Here is an 18,465-nt window from a genome sequence, read left to right on the forward strand (position 1 = left end):
ACAAGGAAGGATTATATTTTGTTTTCTTTGTACTCCAGAACATTAGCTAGCCTAACCATGTTTTATGTGCTTAATAAATGCTTAGTAAAGGACTGATTAATTAATGATAAGGAGCAAGGGTAAAAGGCCTGGATTGGACTGGAAAGTATGAGAAAGAAGACACTTCTTAACCAGCAAGACAGCTCAAAGAAGCAAAAGGACTTAGCAGTGAAAGCAGGCCAGCTTGTTCCAGGTGTTCTGGTCTGAGAATGAGACATCCTATAGCTGACAATCATACCCTCAACAAGTAACCGTGGGAAATACACCAGTACTGACTGCAATAAGCCCTTTCTCAGAGACAGTGTTATGTCAGTCTCAGGTGGACCACAGGAGCTGTTCCTTCATATTGTCCCGGTTCCAAGTATGGGTGTAATAGAAACAGAGTTTTGGAAATGAGACTGTTATGGTTCGGTTGGCCCAACCGATTTCCAGAGGTGGGATAGTTAGTTACTTTGAATACATAATTTTATGGTTTAACTTTCAGGTCTTTTGTAAAGAGTATGTAAATGATTATTTAGAGGCTTAATTGCCAGGTGGTTATCAAACTAATTAATGTCAAATTTTAAAAGTGCTTTTGTCCACATTTCTTCCATTGCAGCCTTTATATCTTACACCATTCATCTTAAGGAAGATTATTTTTTCTTTTCTTTTTTTAATATACTTTTTATTGATTTCAGAGAGAAAGGGAAAGGGAGAGAGATAGAAACATCAATGATGAGAGAGAATCATCGATAAGCTGCCTCCTGCACACCCCCTACTGGGGATCGAGCCTGAAACCTGGGCATGTGCCCTTGACGGAATTGAACCTGGGACCCTCAGTCCACAGGCCGAAGCTCTATCCACTGAGCCAAACCAGCTAGGGCTATTTTTTCTTAGGATGAGCTAATAAGGTCACTTGTCTCTTGTTAGAAGAGGAACAAACTTAATAGTACAAGGTACATGTAACAGAAAGTGTAGGAAATGTCATTAGAGGACAGATAATTCATTAAAAAGCTGCTCTTTTTAAGGATAATTATTTGCTTATAATTTGTGTTGATACAGAGGGAAGTAATTTACTATGTTCTTCAAGTAACCTTTTTGCTTTTACTGTTTTAGCCTGCCCAGTCCCGAAGTCGTAGTTGGGATGACAAAATATCTCAAAAACCATCTGGTGTTAATAGCATTTGGCATAGGAATTATTGCCCTAGACTTGAGCTGGACGCTGGTCCAGGTGCTACGAGGTTGAAGGAGAACCCAAGTACTGTGGGCATGGAACAAGTGATCAGCACTGGACGGCTGAATCTCCCTAGGAAGCTGTCCATTGTGAAACGGCCAAGAAGTGGTATGTATCTGGTTTTTGTGAAATGCTAGCTAGCATTGGTCATGTTTAAGAAATCTGTCTTTGCTAAACCCAAGGTCACTAAGATTTCTCCTGTTTCTTTTAGAAGCGTACAGTTTTAACTCATAGTCAGGCCTATGGTCCATTTTTAATTGATTTTCTTACGTGATATGAGGTAAGGATCAAGGTTGCCTTTTTGCCAGTTCAGTGGTCCCAGTGCCATTTGTTAAAGATGATCCTTCCCTATTGAATTGCCTGGGCACATTATCGGTGGCGATCAGTTTGGGGGTGTGTGTGTGTGTGTGTGTGTGTGTGTGTGTGTGTGTGTGTGTGTGTGTGTGTGTCTCTCTCTCTCTCTCTCTCTCTCTCTCTCTCTCTCTCTCTCTGAAGTGTTACTATGAAGCATTGGTCTCTCTCCCTGTCTTCATGCCCAACACACTGTCTTGATCACTGTAACTTTACAGTCAGTTTCAAAGTCAAGTGGTATAGTCCCTTAGTTCTTCTTTTGAAAAGTTGTTTTGGCTAACTCTGTTGTGCACATTTTCATTTAAATCTTAGAATCAACTGTCAGTTTGTTGTGGGTTTTTTTTTTATTGATTTCAGAGAGGAAGGGAAAAGGAGAGAGAGATGGAAACATCAATGATGAGAAAGAATCATCGATTGGCTGCCTCCTGCAAGCCCCCTACTGGGGAGCGAGCCCACAACCCTGGCATCTGCCCTTGACTGGAATCGAACCCGGGACCCTACAGTCTGCAGGCTGATGCTCTATCCACTGAGCCAAACCAGCTAAGACTGTTGTTGTTTTCTAAAAAGCTTGCTGTTATGTTGATTGGGAATTAGTTTAATCTATAGATCAATTTGGGGGAAATTGACATCTGAATATTGAATTTTCTGATCCATTTATTTATTTAAGTCTTCAGCAGTGCTCTATAGTTTTCACTACCCAGGGTTTGTACATCCGTTATAAAATTGATCCCTATATTTCAGATTTGTTATACTAAAGATAATTGGTTTTTGTAATTTGCAACCTTGCTGAATTCACTTTTGTAGACTCTAGGATTTTCCTTATAAACAATCGTAGTACCTATAAGTAAAGACAGTCTTGCTTCTCCTTTCCCAGTCTGGATGCCTTTTATTTCTTTTTCTTGCCTGCTGGAACCCCCAGTACAGTGTTGAACAGAAGTGCTGAGAATAGAAAACTAGGTATTGGGAAAAGCTTTTGATTTTTGTTTTTCACCATAGGACATGGTAAGAAGTAGAAAGAATAACTATAATCTATTTCTTCTTTCCCTCAAACATCTATGTGAATGAATAAAGACTAACAACAAAAACAAAGCAAACACCTTTGTAAACTTACAGTTCATGCTTTTACTTATTTTTTAAAATATATTTTTATTGATTTCAGAGAGGAAGGGAAAGGCAGAGAGAGAGAAACATCAATGATGAGAAAGAATCATTGATCGGCTGCCTCCTGCACTCCCCCTACTGGGGATCAAGCCTGCAACCCGGACATTTGCCCTTGACTGGAATCGAACCCAGGGTCCTTCAGTCTTCAGGCTGACACTCTGTCCACTGAGCCATACCAGCAAGGGCTAATTTTTAAATTTAGGTATAGATTAAACATGTTTGGTCAAAATGTCCTAATTCCTTATGAACCTAAATATCTTTCATAATATCTCTCAACCTTTGTTTCCTCTTCTATTATGGGAATGAAATGGACTATTCCACAAACTTAGTGTATGTTACGTAAGATAACGTATAAAAGCACCTGGTACATAAGTACACTACACGTGTTCTTCCTTCCTGTCCTTCTGCCGCCCGCAACATAGACGGGCTCGTTATTCGTAAGCTCTATGTCAGACTAAGTCTGCTTTGTTAAACTGCATCTTATCAATGGAAAACTGTCCCCTGGGCCTACACACGGACACAAAAAAACAAAAAAACAAAATAGGGTAAGTCGAATCCTCTCACGTGACAGCCCTTCATATAGTCAGAGACAGCTGCTGTGACCCTCCTGAGGTTCTTCCCAAACTGAACGTTCCGCCTCTGTTCCCGGGTGAGCTTCGTTGTGTGACTCGCAGTGAGTGATCGTTAGCGTGTGGCCCCTTACACGGCACAGGAAAGGTTTCGAGGTGGGGCAGCGTTTCAGTCCTCTATCCAGAGACGGGGATTTTGTTTTTGCAAACGAAGATAGTGTTAGCTTTTATTTGCATTCTTGTCATGGTGCTGGCATTTACTGAGTCTATCATCAAAATCCACCAGTTCCTCTTAAACCAGGTAGTTACACGTTTACACTTAACTGCAGGTGAAGTTATTCTTATTGAGGTGTTCTGAATTCATTTTAATCCATTGTTCTGCCCACTAATCTTTTTTTTTTTCTTTTCCTTTTTGAATCTCTGTATCTGTATTATCTTCTAATATATGGGTATTATTTTTGTCGGCTAGAAATTTGAGAAGTATGGCTTCCTGTGTCTTAAAGTTTTGGTTAAAATGTGTTTGCTTATGTAATGTTCACCTGCATCAGAGAAAGTGCAGAAATCCAAAGCACTATAGAGACACCCTCCTTTCAGACTAATAATCGCCAGTAGTCTTTCAGGGCTGACCAGCCTGCTGCTAACCCCACGTAACTAATACACAGTAGATACTAGGATAATGGGAGCGACACTGAGTGTCTTCCTTGGGATATGCTAACTCTATGGAATTGCCCTGAGTAGCTCATCTAAAGCTTATTCCAAAAAGAAAACGAGGTTAGCCCTAACCGGTTTGGCTCAAGCAGGGGTCCTCAAACTTTTTAAACAGGGGGCCAGTTCACTGTCCCTCAGACCGTTGGAGGGCCGGACTATAGTTTAAAAAAAAACAAACTATGAACAAATTCCTATGCGCACTGTGGGCCTGGGACGAGTCGACTGCTAAGCAAGACAGGCAGCGGCACCCAGCGGGCCGGATAAATGTCCTCTGTGGGCCGCATGTGGCCCGCGGGCCGCAGTTTGAGGACGCCTGGGATAGAGCGTCGGCCTGTGGACTGAAGGTTCCCAGGTTCGATTCCAGTCAAGGGCATGTACCTTGGTTGCGGGCACATCCCCAGTAGGGGGTGTGCAGGAGGCAGCTGATGATGTTTCTCTCTCATCGATGTTTCTAACTATCCCTCTCCCTTTCTCTCTGTAAAAAATCAATAAAATATATTTTTTTTAAAAGAAAAGAAAACGAGGTTAGTCTGGCGTGGCTTCTTGAGGAAGCCTTGTTGGAGCTCCTACAATATTTGTTCTCTTCTGTAAGAGCTCATAATTCCCTTCATAATAAACAGATTTAGGCTCATGCCAGGAGTCAAAATCAAATTTACTGATCTACAGCTTTTTAAAAATCGGTACCTTGAAAACTGGAGGTATCATCTTTTTGTCTCTGGTATTTTGGGGCCCTCAACTATTTTACTGACTTTTTCGAATAATGGGCATTAAATCCTATGAGTGTGGAAGCTGTTCAGACCAAGAATTCATTGAACTAATTTAAGACTCCTTACTGCCATCACTGTGTCTCAGCCTATCTCGGCCTGCAGCCTTGGTATTGCTTTGTCTTTGATCCATTCTAATACCACAGGAAACATGTGCCATGCAGCAAATTAGGGCCCCTTAGCAAATTACTTCTGACTCCTGACAATCACCACATCACATAGATGGTGTGTATAAATAGCTGCTGGTTTTACTGGGACATTTTTTAAATTAAACATCAAATTAATTACATACTTACATGTAAATCCTTTTAAAATTGTTTTTTTACTTCTTTTTTACATTCAAAATTAAGCCCTTGGTGCCTTACAAAATTGATTGTGTTCTGAAATTTTGGTTTGGGTAATTTCACATAAAATTGTACAAATAATTGACATTAAAGCATACTAACTTGTGAAATTGTAAAACACAGCCAAGAAAAAAAATTTAAAGTTGTCCTTGGATTTTCTTTTCTGGTGCATAGTTTTAAAAAAAAAAAGACTATCCTTAGGACAAAGGGACATGGACTGTGAAGCTAAAGCCGAATCTTTAACTGCATGTGGACAAACATTTATTCACGGTCACTCTGTTTTTATTTAGAGGGGCTGTCAGAAGATGATCTGTTGAGTCAGTATTCTCTTTCATTTGCAAAGAAGACCAAGGAAGATGGCTGTGAAGGTAGTACATCATCGAACTCTTCCAAAATGCCGATGCCTGGCCTGGTGGATGGCACTGCTATTAAAAAAACCTTAAGCACGCCACCTACGACAAGAAATAAATTTGCGGCATTTTTGCAGAGAAAAAATCAAGAGAGTGGTGCCGTTGTGGTTCCTGGGACCAGAAGCAGGTATGGCTACATCTCTAGGATGCTGTTTGTCTGTCGTGTTATATACTGCACTGACGTGTGCTTTAATGCTCTCAGGTAAACAGCGAGTCCAGTTGGGAAGGTGTAGGACCTGACTTAACAACGACAGTTTTTGTTGCCTGAGTTCAGACCTGAATGCACAGCTTTCCCTTGAACTTCTGCTACTTTTTGTATCAGAAAAATTCTGGCTTTTGCGGCAGTCCCTACTTCTTTGTTTTTAGTTTCTTTAAAAACTAATACATTTTGCAGAGTATTACTAGAAGTATATTTAAATACTGATGAATATAAGAGCTCTAATATTGAGAACTTGATATGATACTAGGTGTTGGGTTACGAAAGTGAGAGACGTAGGTTTTATTCTTGAGAAGCTTGTAGTATAGTTGGAAAAATAGGTCCATAAACAAAATCCTTGCAGCCCATGTGGTAAGTGCAGTGATAGAGGCGTGCATAAAATTATTTATTTATGAGATTTCATTTTAAAAAGAAACTGGGCCATATTCTAAATCTTATCACCTTGCGAGGAAACTAAAATACTTACGCATTCTTTCTGTTGTTTTTTCTGTTAGGTTTTTTTGCAATTCTCTGGATTCTGTGGACTGTGTATCAAAGAAAGCAAGCCCCCAACCTCTAGATGAAACTGCGGTCACAGATAAAAAGACCAATCTCAATGAATCAGATTGTCTAGGTGATAAGAAAGTGGTTGATCTCAATGAATCTGATTGTCTAGGTGATAAGAAAGTGGTTGATCTCAATGAATCAGATTGTCTAGGTGATAAGAAAGTGGTTGATCTCAATGAATCAGATTGTCTAGAGAGCAAGATGCTCGTTGAACTAAATGAATCAGCTTGTCTAGATGATAAAGTGGTTGATCTAAATGAATCAAATTGTCTAGAGAGCAAGATGCTGGTTGAACTAAATGAATCAGATTGTCTAGAAAGCAAGAAGCTAGTTGATCTGAATCGATCAGATTGTCTGGAGGGCAAGAAGCTGGTTGAGAGGACTGTAGCACACAATCCAGGTGATCAGACTCCAGATGGTGTAGCTGTGGTTGCTGGTGAAGAGCCTCAGTCTTTTAAGACCATCGGATTCACAAAGACCATCTCACCACCCCCTTTGGGGACACTGAGAAGTTGTTTTAGCTGGTCTGGAAGTCTTGCAGATTTTTCAAGAACTCCAAGCCCCTCTCCGAGTACAGCATTGCATCAGTTCCGGAGAAAGGGGGACTCCCCCAGCTCTCTGCCTGAGAGTAAGGTGTCCGATGTGTCTCAGGTCAAGAGTGATGAGTCGGGTGATGAAACGCATCCTGTATATGAACTGAGTTGGTCCTCACAGTCCCGGGAGGGTGCGGAATTACCCCCACACAGTTTAAGTGCATCAACACTTCCTCGGCCTTCCAGTAAGGATTTCAGCCCAGAGGTAAGTCCCACGAAACCCGTTTTCAAATTTACATGTAAAACACAATAGGGTGATTATCCTACAATTGAGAAAAGTTTGCCTACATTATGGGAATAATTGGCTGTCTTAATTTTTCATCCTAGATATTACTGTGTAGACAATTTACATTTCATTCAGCTGAAGAGCTTCTCCATGTCTTTCCTATTTTAAACTCGTATCCATTTCATCTAACTGCATTTTTTTAATCACTGTGTGTCCACTGACAGGTGCCTCACTTGTGGAGTAGCTAAGACCTAAGCAGAATGATAAGCTGTGAAATGAAAAGTTGTTATAAATTTAATATTTATTCCTTAATATACTCTTGAATTCAGAGAACATGTTAAACCTTCTAAGGAGATGGCCCTATTAATGTGTTGGTGTTCAACCTTAATATCTTCAGAAATATCTTTTCATTTACTCTTATTCTTGCTAAACTTCTTCTTTAAAACAAAACACAAACAAGTGACTTTATGTTATTTTGTTTAAATTAATAAAAGCATTCTAGCCATTTTTTAATTTATAAAATACCTTTTAATTTGTCTTCAATAAAATCAAAACCCTAAATAAGTGTTCAGAAGACCCAGTGACATATTTTAAAATGACATATAGCTTTTTTCAAATCTGAGTTGTCATCATACTTCAAAATCTCAATCTGAGATACCGAAAATAGCATAGCAATATAAGATACTTCATTTTATATCTACTGACTATAATTACCACGTTGTGAGAACAATTATAGACTCGGTGGTATCTGACAGAATTTCGATGTGTGAGAATCCTGAATTTTGGACAGCATCTAACCAATCGGTACAGCTTATATTTACCCAAAGGAGAATCCTGAAGTTCCTAAAGGGAATGTTGTATTGGACTCAAAGAAAAGAACGCAGTTAAAATGTGGAGACAGGGTGTTCTGCCTTGGAGAAAGCTGAGTCAGTTAATATGCTCGGAGCCCCAGCCTGTCCCCGTGTGGTTTAAGCTGGAGGGTGTGCGCCCCAAATGCTGGCTGCCTTTGTGGCTTTCTTTTCCCTTTGGTTCCTCCAGACTGGTCTGGAAGGCTCTTTCCTTTAACTCGCGCCTCCATTTCAATGTCGTCTTTTCCATTTTTCAGTTCACACTGCATTTTTCCTTGGCACAGGGGAGTACAGCTACAGTTGCTAGCTCTTGAACGTCTTTCATGAAAACACCATCTATTGCCCGGCTGGTGTTGCTCAGAGGTTGAGTGTCGACCGGGAGGTCACAGTTAGATTCCCGGTCAGGACACATGCCAGGTCACCGGTGGGCTCAGTCCCCAGTAGGAGGCAGCCGATCAATGATTCTCTCTCATCATTGATGTTTCTATCTCTCCCTCTCTGAAATCAATAAAAATATATTTTTTAAAAACACCATCTATTTGTGAGGATACTTTTAAGTCTGCTGAGCTCCTTTGGGACATTTTTTGCCCTTTTTCCCGTGGATGTCTGTTTAACTCACCTTTGTAAGCTTTAGCCATGTTTTACTAAGAAGCCTTATTCCAGCTCACAGCCTGTGGGCTGGTCATGCCCACAGAACTGGCCGCACTTGGTCTTCTGGGCCCGTGGTTGGCAAACTGCGGCTCGCAAGCCACATGCGGCTCTTTGGCCCCTTGAGTGTGGCTCTTCCACAAAATACCACGGCCTGGGCGAATCTATTTTGAAGAAGTGGTGTTAGAAGAAGTTTAAGTTTAAAAAATTTGGCTCTCCAAAGAAATTTCAATCGTTGTACTGTTGATATTTGGCTCTGTTGACTAATGAGTTTGCGGACCACTGTTCTGGGCTAACCATTTGTTGTACTAATTCATTACAGCAACGTGAACCCTCTTCCCTCCACAAAAAGACCAGTTGAATTGGAAATGATTCTATAAGCATCTTCTGCTTCAGATGCAGTAAATTCCTATTAGGATAAATGAATTGTTCATGAGAGCTGTGTAATCAATTTTTTTAAAAATATATTTTATTGATATTTTACAGAGAGGAAGGGAGAGGGATAGAGAGCTAGAAACATCGATGAGAGAGAAACATCGATCAGCTGCCTCCTGCACACCTCCCACTGGGGATGTGCCCGCAACCAAGGTACGTGCCCTTGACCGGAATCGAACCTGGGACCCTTCAGTCTGCAGGCCGACGCTCTATCCACTGAGCCACACTGGCTTTGGCTCTGTGTAATCAATGTTTGATTCAGAAACTGTTTCAGAGCCACAGTGCCTCAGGGCCTTGTTCAGATATGGGAGGGGGACTCCGTGTGGTTCACTGAGGTCCGCGCCACCTGGTCTGGGATATGAGCCCAGTGGCCCCGTCGGAGGTGAAGTAATCTTGGGACCTTACTCGTGATCTTTAAGAAATTGTTGAGCCCAGTGCCGCACTCCTGTTAGCTCTGAGTGGAGAATGTTAGAGGTTCTGTAAGTTACAGTCCATATTAATGCAGTATTTGTCACTTTGTTTTTTCAAGTATATGATAATACTATATAGAATCCCAAGATAAATATTAAAAGAAAACCCTCATGAAAAATGCATAAATGTAAAGTCTTCTAAATTTCCCCTCATTATCCTTTTTTTTAATTTTTTAAAAAAATATATATTTAATTGATTTTTTTACAGAGAGGAAGGGAGATATTTAGAAACATCGATAAGAGAGAAACATCGATCAGCTGCCTCCTGCACACCCCCAACTGGGGATGTGCCCGCAACCAAGGTACATGCCCTTGACCGGAATCGAACCCGGGACCCTTCAGTCCTCAGGCCGATGCTCTATCCACTGAGCCAAACCGGTCAGGGCCTCATTGTCCTTTTTATTTGAAGTTAGTGGGGATCCAGATTTTTCCGTCTATGGGAAAGTCTTACGTGATGGGATTGGGAGCAGCAGGTAGGCCTTAGCGTCATTGCTAAAGCTAGCTGTGCATTCGAGGTAGTATGAGCCTACTTCTTGAAAGTAGATGCCTTTTGTCTCTTTAATGTTGAACGCGTTACACAATTAACAGATGTAGAACTACCCTGGTTCAGCGTTTAGTGGCTGGTAATTTAGGAAACTTAGCCAGGCTTGTGTAGGAGGAGGCTTGTGTTATGTGAACTTGAGCATTTGGGCCGGCTTCTGAAACCATGCAGAAAGGCCTTCCGTTTCAGATGTGTTCTCTCCAGCTCACGCACCTTGCTCGTTCCTTCACTGCATCTTGAAGTGAAATTGGCAAACCTCATTCTTTCCACATCAGGTCCATTTTCTTTTGCTCTATCCCTAGTTTCTTATACTTTCTGTTCTGGGGGGAAAACCAAAACATTATACTGATTTTCTCATTTTGTTTTATGTTTTGTTGAATTTTGTTTAGTTGTCAAATATAAATTCCATAGTAAAAATCTAATTTTATTTTTTTTTTGATCTGGGGGATCTAGGAATCTGATTGCAATTTTAAGTCACTTGGTAATCAAGGTAATCAGAAACCCAAGCTACATGTATCTCATTTTTCAAAAAAAGACACGCCTCTAAGAAACAAGGTAAAACATTCATTTATTTCATGTCACAAGCAGCGCATGATTGTTACCAGAAAATGAGAAACATAAGCACAATTAAAAATGTAAATGCCTATATTTTTATTTACACAAAAATGTCTACTTTCAAACAAACCTTCTAGGATCCTGTTGGTGCTTGATTGTGGGCGTTTCAGTTGTGAGACCTGCTGTTTCCTTGTGGTATAAAGGTCCTTTTTCCGTGCGCTCATTTAGCATTTATCTGTAATGACTACATAGTCAGCTGCCTTTTCACAGCGCAGGTACGTTCTGGGAAATGCGCCATTTTAATGAAACTATAGTGAGATGTATAATCAGATGTGTAGGAGAGACTGAGTTGCCCTGCCATATCTGGAAAGCAATTTGAAAGAGTTCAAATTACTTAACCCGGTAAGTGCATTCTAGAACTTGAACCTAAGGAAATAGAGTTTCACATGAACATTTACTTGTGTATTGGTTACAGTGGTGAAAATTGGAGATAAAAGACAAATTATTAAATACATTCTTGGTTTTAGGTCTTAGCTGGTAGGAATAAAGGTGAATTTCTTTGTTCTTTGTTTTCCATGTTTTTCTGTAGTGAACATACTTACTTTTTAAAGCATAAAAACTTTCAGTATTTCAACAGTCTTCATATCCATCTGAAAGGTTTCCATCTCATACTATAGAAAATATAAGACGTTTTAACATCGTTGAATAAGAGAGGCTTTTCAATCATATCCTGCCTTTGAAAAGGAAAAAGTATGTTATTAGCATGGTGTTCTTGCTTTATAATACTTAAAAATGTTCATGCACATGTGTATGTTTATATAATTATAGTAAAAAGTCTGGAAATAAATACCAAAATTATTTGCAGTAACTGATAGGACTAGAAATGTAGAAAGTACTTTCCCCGAAGGAGTTATGTCCAGACATTAAACCATCATCTTTTGTTGTTATTCTTGCTGTCAGAGATTCGCTTTGTCGGGGTTTTAACTGTCACTCCTGGTTCAGTGAAAAATCCGATGCACCTTCCCTCTCAGTCCAGTTTTCATCATCTTATCACTAAGCAGTGCATCTCGGAATAAAATCACATTTTTCTCATTTAGTTTCAAAATCTCAGAGCTGTCCTTTTTCTTTATAACTGCCAGCTCGATCCGTCTTCGGCGGGGGTTGAAGAAAAACAACCAAACTGTCCTTTCCAAGTTGTGACGTTTCTTTCTTTGTCCTGCGTCTTGCTCTCTCCGTCATCCCTCACCCGGGATTTCCCTTTCATCTGTGAATCTTTTCCTTCTTCATACGCCGTCCGCCGGCTTCATCAGTTCTCTCTCTTCCTCACCAGTTCTATATGTCTCACTGTTGCTGTCCTGAAAAACACCAACACTTCCCTGGCCCCGTATTTCATCCAATAAAAATCAACCCTTTGGTGTAAATGACCTGTCAACAGAGATCAGCTTAAGTGAATTGTGGCACATTTATACAGTGGAGGACCAGGCAACCTCTTCAAAACAAAAGGAAGTTTTACGTGTGAAGCGGAAGAATCTCCAACATACGTTATTAAGTAAAATCAAGATGTATTAAGTGAGAAAAACGAAATACGCACTAGTTGTGTGTGTTATGCTGCCGTGTGTGTGTGTGTGTGTGTGTGTATGTATGTATGTGCGTGTTATGCTGCCGTGTGTGTGTGGGGGGTGTGTGTATGTGTGTGTTATGCTGCCGTGTGTGTGTGTGTGTATGTGTATGTATGTGCGTGTTATGCTGCCGTGTGTGTGTGTGGGGGGGGTGTGTATGTGTGTGTTATGCTGCCGTGTGTGTGTGTGGGGGGGTGTGTATGTGTGTGTTATGCTGCCGTGTGTGTGTGGGGGGGGGGGTGTGTATGTGTGTGTTAGGCTGCCGTGTGTGTGGGGGGGGTGTGTATGTGTGTGTTATGCTGCCGTGTGTGTGTGTGTGTGTGTGTGTGTGTTATGCTGCTGTGTGTGTGTGTGTGTGTGTGTGTGTGTGTTATGCTGCCGTGGGTGTGGGTGTGTGTGGGTGTGTTATGCTGCCGTGTGGGTGTGTGTGTGTGTTATGCTGCCGTGTGTGTGTGTGTGTGGGTGTGTACAGTAGTCCCCTCATCCACGATTTTGCTTTCTTCTGTTTGGTTACTCATGGTCAACTATGGTCTGAAAATACTAAATGGAAAATTACAGAAATGAATAATTCATAAGTTTTAAGTTGCATGCCATGTTCTGTTTCATGTCTCCATCCGCCTGGGATGGTAATTCTCTCTGTCCAGTATATTCACGCTGTAACACTACCCACCCATTAGCTGCCTAGTAGCCATGTCTGTTATGAGACCCACTGCCTGTTACCTCGGTGATTGTGTTCACGTCGCCCTTATTTTACTTAATAATGTCCCCAAAGCGCGGCAGTAGTGACGCTGCTCCTAAATTGCTGCTGCCGCACTTCAGATGGCGAAGAGAAGCTGTGATGAGGTGAAGGTTCTCGGCTCAAAGAGGAAGGAAAACACTTGTGTGCTGAGGTTGCTCAGACCCAGGATAAAACGAACGTTCTGTTGTGAGATTGTGAGGCAGGAAAAGGAGTTTGTGCTTGTTTTGCTGTCACACCTCAAGCTGCACAAGATAGAGCTGCAGGCTGTGTCAGGGCTTGGTGTAGATGGGAAGGGCGTTAAACTTGGTCAGGGGTGTGTGTGTGGGAAACAGCATAGCATTTATAGTTAGGTACTGTCCACAGTTGCAGGCATCCACTGAGGGTCTTTTTTAAAAAAATTACAGATTTTTTACAGATAGGAATAGAGAGTTAGAAACATCGATGAGAGAGAAACAAACACCAATCAGCTGCCTCCTGCACACCCCCTGCTGGGGATGTGCCCGCAACCAAGGTACATGCCCTTGACCGGAATCGAACCTGGGACCTTTCAGTCCACAGGCCGATGCTCTATCCACTGAGCCAAACCAGTTAGGGCCACTGGGGGTCTTGAAACAGATCCCCACAAATAAGGGGGGGAAATTACCGTAAATGGATTCAGACAGCGATTGCCTAGAGGCAATGAAGGAGTAAGGCAGAGGCTCACTTAATTCTCGAGTTTAAGTGCCAGGTGCTATGTGTATTAACTGTTAAAATTACCATTTTTGTAGTACATATTTATAAATGGCACATTTTTACATGTTGCCTATGTTATTTTTCTGTTCTGGAGTATAAAGGATAGCTTGAAATTAACTAAAGGTAGTTGCTTTACAAAAGAGTATTAAAACAGGCATTTATTCTTCAGGTTCCTGGACTGTATAAATCTAGTTCTCTGGACAGTCTCTCTGCAACCAAGATCAAACCTCTAGTGCCTGCCAGAGTCAGTGGACTGAGCAGGAGGCCAGCGAGAGTCCAGAAGAGGAAACATCACAACGCCGAGAACAAGCCGGGCCTGCAGATCAAGATCAATGAGCTCTGGAAAAATTTTGGATTTAAAAAGTGAGTTGTCTTGTTCCTTTAAAATAGGGTAAATTCCCCCCCTGTAATTTCAATCCTTCTCCCAAGTCTTTCTGTTCCCATATGAATCAATTTCTTTTTCTCTTACCTATTTCCTTTAGCTGACTAAATTTAACTGCAATTTCTGTGCCTTCTTTTAGTGAAAAGTGGCAAACTGATAAAAACCCCGGTTCTCAGTTGGCTCTGGGGGTCTCGCTCTTGTTAAGCAAATCACATTACTTTTCCTGGCCTGAGTGTCTCAGCTTTCTTTCCTTCTCTCTCAGGATTGTAATGAGAACAAGGTTAGGAATGGGGTTTGGGAAGGTAATGGGGCTTCTGGGTTTAATGCACTTTGTTTCCTTAAATTATCATATAAAATGGGAGGAGCTCTAGCCGGTGTGGCTCAGTGGATAGAGCATCAGCCTGTGGACTGAAGGGTCCCGGGTTCAATTCTGGTCAGGGGCACATACCTTGGTTGCAGGCTCCTCCCCAGCCTGGGCCCTGGTCAGCGCATGCAGGAGGCAACCAATTGGTGTGTCTCTCTGTCTCTCCCTCTCCCACTCTCTTAAAAAAATAAAAAATAATTTTTAAATGGGAGGAATTACTGAGTTTATAAGATGAATTGGCCAGGTTTCTAATGTATGTGGCAAACATGGTTTTAAAAGAGTTGACCCTGTATATAGCTACAATACTTCTGTTAGATTACAAGATTAACTACAGAGTAACATTGATTTATAATTCACTTATTTTCTTTTTCAATCTTTATTATTGAGAGTATTACAGATGTCCCCTTTTTCCCCAATTGCCCCCCTCCACCCAGTTCTGCCCCACCCCAGGCCTTTACCACCCTACTGTCCGTGTTTAAAGGTAAGATCTTCGGTTATCTCTTCCATACCCACTCCCCCTTCCCTCTGACATTCATCAGTCCACTCTGCTTCCATGCCTCTGATTGCATTTTATTCACCAGTTTATTTTGTTCATTAGGTTTCTTATTCATTTTGATTTTTAGATTGTTGATAGATAAAATATATGAAAAATAGATATCTCTTTTTCTTCCTGCTTCCTTCTCTTCCTTCCTCCCCCGATTTTTGGCTGCTTCCCTGTGTTCGTTGCTATGTCTCCTAGAATTGGTAGAGTGACCTTGTGTAGAGGTCCCATGGCTCAGCCTCCCCAGTCACCTGAGCTGGGGGGCACTCTAGGTGCGCCCCTGTGTGTGCACAGCCTTGTAGTTGAGCCTTGATTGCTGTTGGTGTCACTGGCGAGTGGACCCCCGGGCCAGGCTGTGAGGACCAGCTGCAGCTGCAGTGGAGAGCTGCTGTGCAGGAAACACCCCTATGCAGCAGGACTTGCTCCAGGGGGGCTTTGGTGCTCACCGAGTCTGCCTCTCGAGTTGGCACATGAGGATGTGAGGAGTTGTAATCTACTATGGCCTGAAGCTGTCCACTGGGTGCACTGGCTCTAGGGCAGTGGTTCTCAACCTTCCTAACGCCGCGACCCTTTAATACAGTTCCTCATGTTGTGGGGACCCCTAACCATAACACTATTTTCGTTGCTACTTCGTAACTGTAATTTTGCTACTGTTATGAATCGTAATGTAAATATCTGTGTTTTCCAGTCGTCTTAGGCGACCCTGCTAGGGGTTCTACTAGGCGACCCACAGGTTGAGAACCGCTAGCAAGGTCGCCTAAGACCATCGGAAAACACAGGGCCTCCAGGGAGGTTCAAAGTCAGCCACTGCCTTGGGCCACCCAGCAGGGCTACAGAGAGATCTGCTGTTTGCTGTTTGTATTGGGCTTAGAGAGGCCCAGGCAAGGCCCGCTGGTGCTGGTGCTGGGCCTTTTGTTGATAGTTTGACACCAGCTGCTGCTTGTTTGGGACATTTGTTTGCTATTTAGCCAAGTCTGGAGCCTGAGCCTGGACAGGCCATTCATTTGGAAAAGCAGCTACAAACGTATTGGATGGGTTGGGGTCTCAGGGAATCCCCAAGGCAGAGCAAACTGTGCTAAGACTCAGCTATGGCTGCCAGTCACCCTGTGACGGAGGTCCCAGCACAGGAACAGTGGCCACTGGGAACACCCCTGTCTGGGAGAAAGCCGCCCCGAGTTCCTGCCACGATGTCGGACAGTCCAGTTCCTTCCCATGTGGGCCTGGTTCCCCAGCGCTGGAGCTTGGAAGATGTAGGACCCTGTAAGTGTGCGCATGAGCCCTTTAAGGGGGCACCTGGGATCCCAGCAGTCTCCTTGTCACTTAGCCACATCCCCCTGGTTTTTACAGCCTGTAGTTGCGTGGACTTCTCTTCCCAACTCTGGGACCCGAGGCTGGGACCCGTGGCTCCTCACTGGCAGCCTCTGTAGGGACGTCTGCCTCCCAGTTAAAAAACACAACGGCACACGTGGCTGTTGGACCAGCCGTTCCGCCCCTCCTACCAGTCTCGGTGTGCTTTCTTCCTTTCTCTAGTTGTAGGGCTTCTGTTTAGCCAGCTTTCAGGCAGTTCTGCATGATGGTTCTGCATTTTAGTCATTTTGATGTGGTTGTGGGAGGCTGCGAGTACAGGCATTTACCTATGCAGCCATCTTGGCTCGCTCTTCATTCACTGATTTTCTTGTTCTTAAAGCCAATGTGCTAAAAATAAGTGAAAACCAAAGGAAGATTACCTGGGTGCGATAGGATTAAGCCTTACCTAATAGAGATGTTGTCGCCACAGGAAATGGTATGGAGGGGAACACTGTGTAAGGAAGTGCTGGGCAGTGTTTTCACTGTTTACAGCGTGTCGAGTCTGGGGTTAAACCGTATCGCAGGAGTTCTCAAACACCTGCCTTCAGAAACCCTTTATTCTTTTAAAAGGTGAGGGCCCCAAATTAAGTAATTACTTAGAGTTACATCTGTCAACATTTAACCTTTTAGAAATTAAAATAGACACTTAGAAGATAACTATAAACATTAAGTATTTAGAATCAATAGCATAGTGTTCTACAAGAAAAAAGTGAGACTACACGTTTGCAAGTCTTTATTGCCTACTTTAATAGAATTAGCTGGATTCTTGTACCCGTCCTGTGTTTGATCTGTTGTGGTATGTTGTTTTGGTTGAAGTATATGAAGAAAACCTGGCCCCACTAGGTTTTTGTTTTTTTGTTTTTTGTGTTTTTTTTCCAGTTTGAAAATTTGTATTTTAATAGCCTTTTTTGACATCACATAAAGTCAACAAGCAGTAGTTATTGTGAGGCTGAGCATGGAACCCTGACAGTGAACTTCCCGCGCCCGGTATCACGCATTCCACTGACCCGTGTTGTTCTTTGAGAGCATCTTGCACTTGTGCACGGCAGCTCGAATTGGTCATTTCTGAGATGTGCCTGGAGGTGGAGAACACAAAAAATGGGGGGAGGGGGTATGAGTTAGGGCTAAAACATTTGTTCATGCCTCACTTACATTGGTTCTCAGCAAGACCTGAAGAGGGTGCCAAGCAGAAAAGAACTCGTTTCTCTATTGGAATCATTCTGCCTTAGCGCGTGTGTCTTTACTAGGGGGCCACGCCTGCGGACATTGAAGCAGGTGTTATTGGAGGTCCTCAGAGAACTTGGATGGGCACTCGATGAACTGGGGCATATCCACACTAAAGGGTCGTGTCCTCTTCTATTTGCCATTATTTTATCCAGGGAGAGCATTCTCTAGGAATCTCTGCCCTTTAAAGACACCAAATTCATGGCATTCTGTTCTGTTTTGCAGAGATTCTGAGAAGCTTCCTTCTTGTAAGAAGCCAGATCCCCTGTCTCCAGTCAAGGATAATATCCAACTCACTCCAGAAACAGAAGAGGACATCTTTCACAAACCGGAATGTGCGCGTGCGCAGAGAGCGATATTCCACTGAACGGCAGCTGGGACCACCCACGAGCATTTCTGTCCGTGAAGTCCTCTTGGCAGGGAGGCGGTTACCAGTCTGAGACTTGTTCTTAGCGTTACGCCACTTTTTTAAATAAGAGTACATTTTGTATATGAACTATGTGATGGTTTCCTTTGTTCAGCTTTTTATATTTGCATAAATAGGGAAATTATTTTTAACAGTTTTGGAAGTTTTAATGTTATTTGGGCAAGTCCACTAGAATTTATAAAAATTTAAAGATTTGTTACATTGTTAACATAAGGATGGCAAATGGAAAACCCCATTTCTGTAAATTATTTTATCCTAGAGGAAATCACTGTATTGCTCCAAGCTTTACAATTTTCCACGTGCCTCTGTCTTCCGGGGTCGAATGGAAAATAAAGTGGCTGGGAGGGGCAGTTGGAAGGCGTGCAGGTCATTCCACAGCGGGACGGGCTTTACTACCCTGAAGGGTTTGGTTGGGATACACGTTTGACAGTGGAAGGAACTACTACTTACAT

The 18,465-nt window shown here is 42.4% G+C and overlaps 1 protein-coding gene across 1 annotated transcript in view; it reads left to right on the top strand.

Annotated features, from left to right (window-relative positions):
- EXO1 (exonuclease 1) overlaps positions 1-18,041 on the top strand; it is a 32,249-nt gene extending 14,208 nt beyond the window's left edge. Inside the window, exons 9-15 of the mRNA XM_080650945.1 lie at positions 1,135-1,360; positions 5,440-5,686; positions 6,271-6,389; positions 6,639-7,120; positions 10,537-10,638; positions 13,898-14,091; positions 17,812-18,041. Of these exons, the coding sequence (XP_080507071.1) occupies positions 1,135-1,360; positions 5,440-5,686; positions 6,271-6,389; positions 6,639-7,120; positions 10,537-10,638; positions 13,898-14,091; positions 17,812-17,953 (1,512 nt within the window). The 3' untranslated portion in view covers positions 17,954-18,041. The remainder of the gene's footprint in view (positions 1-1,134; positions 1,361-5,439; positions 5,687-6,270; positions 6,390-6,638; positions 7,121-10,536; positions 10,639-13,897; positions 14,092-17,811) is intronic.
- Positions 18,042-18,465: the final 424 nt, after the last annotated feature.

Source organism: Plecotus auritus (assembly GCF_963455305.1).
Source record: "Plecotus auritus genome assembly, chromosome: 14".
NCBI lineage: Eukaryota > Metazoa > Chordata > Mammalia > Chiroptera > Vespertilionidae > Plecotus > Plecotus auritus.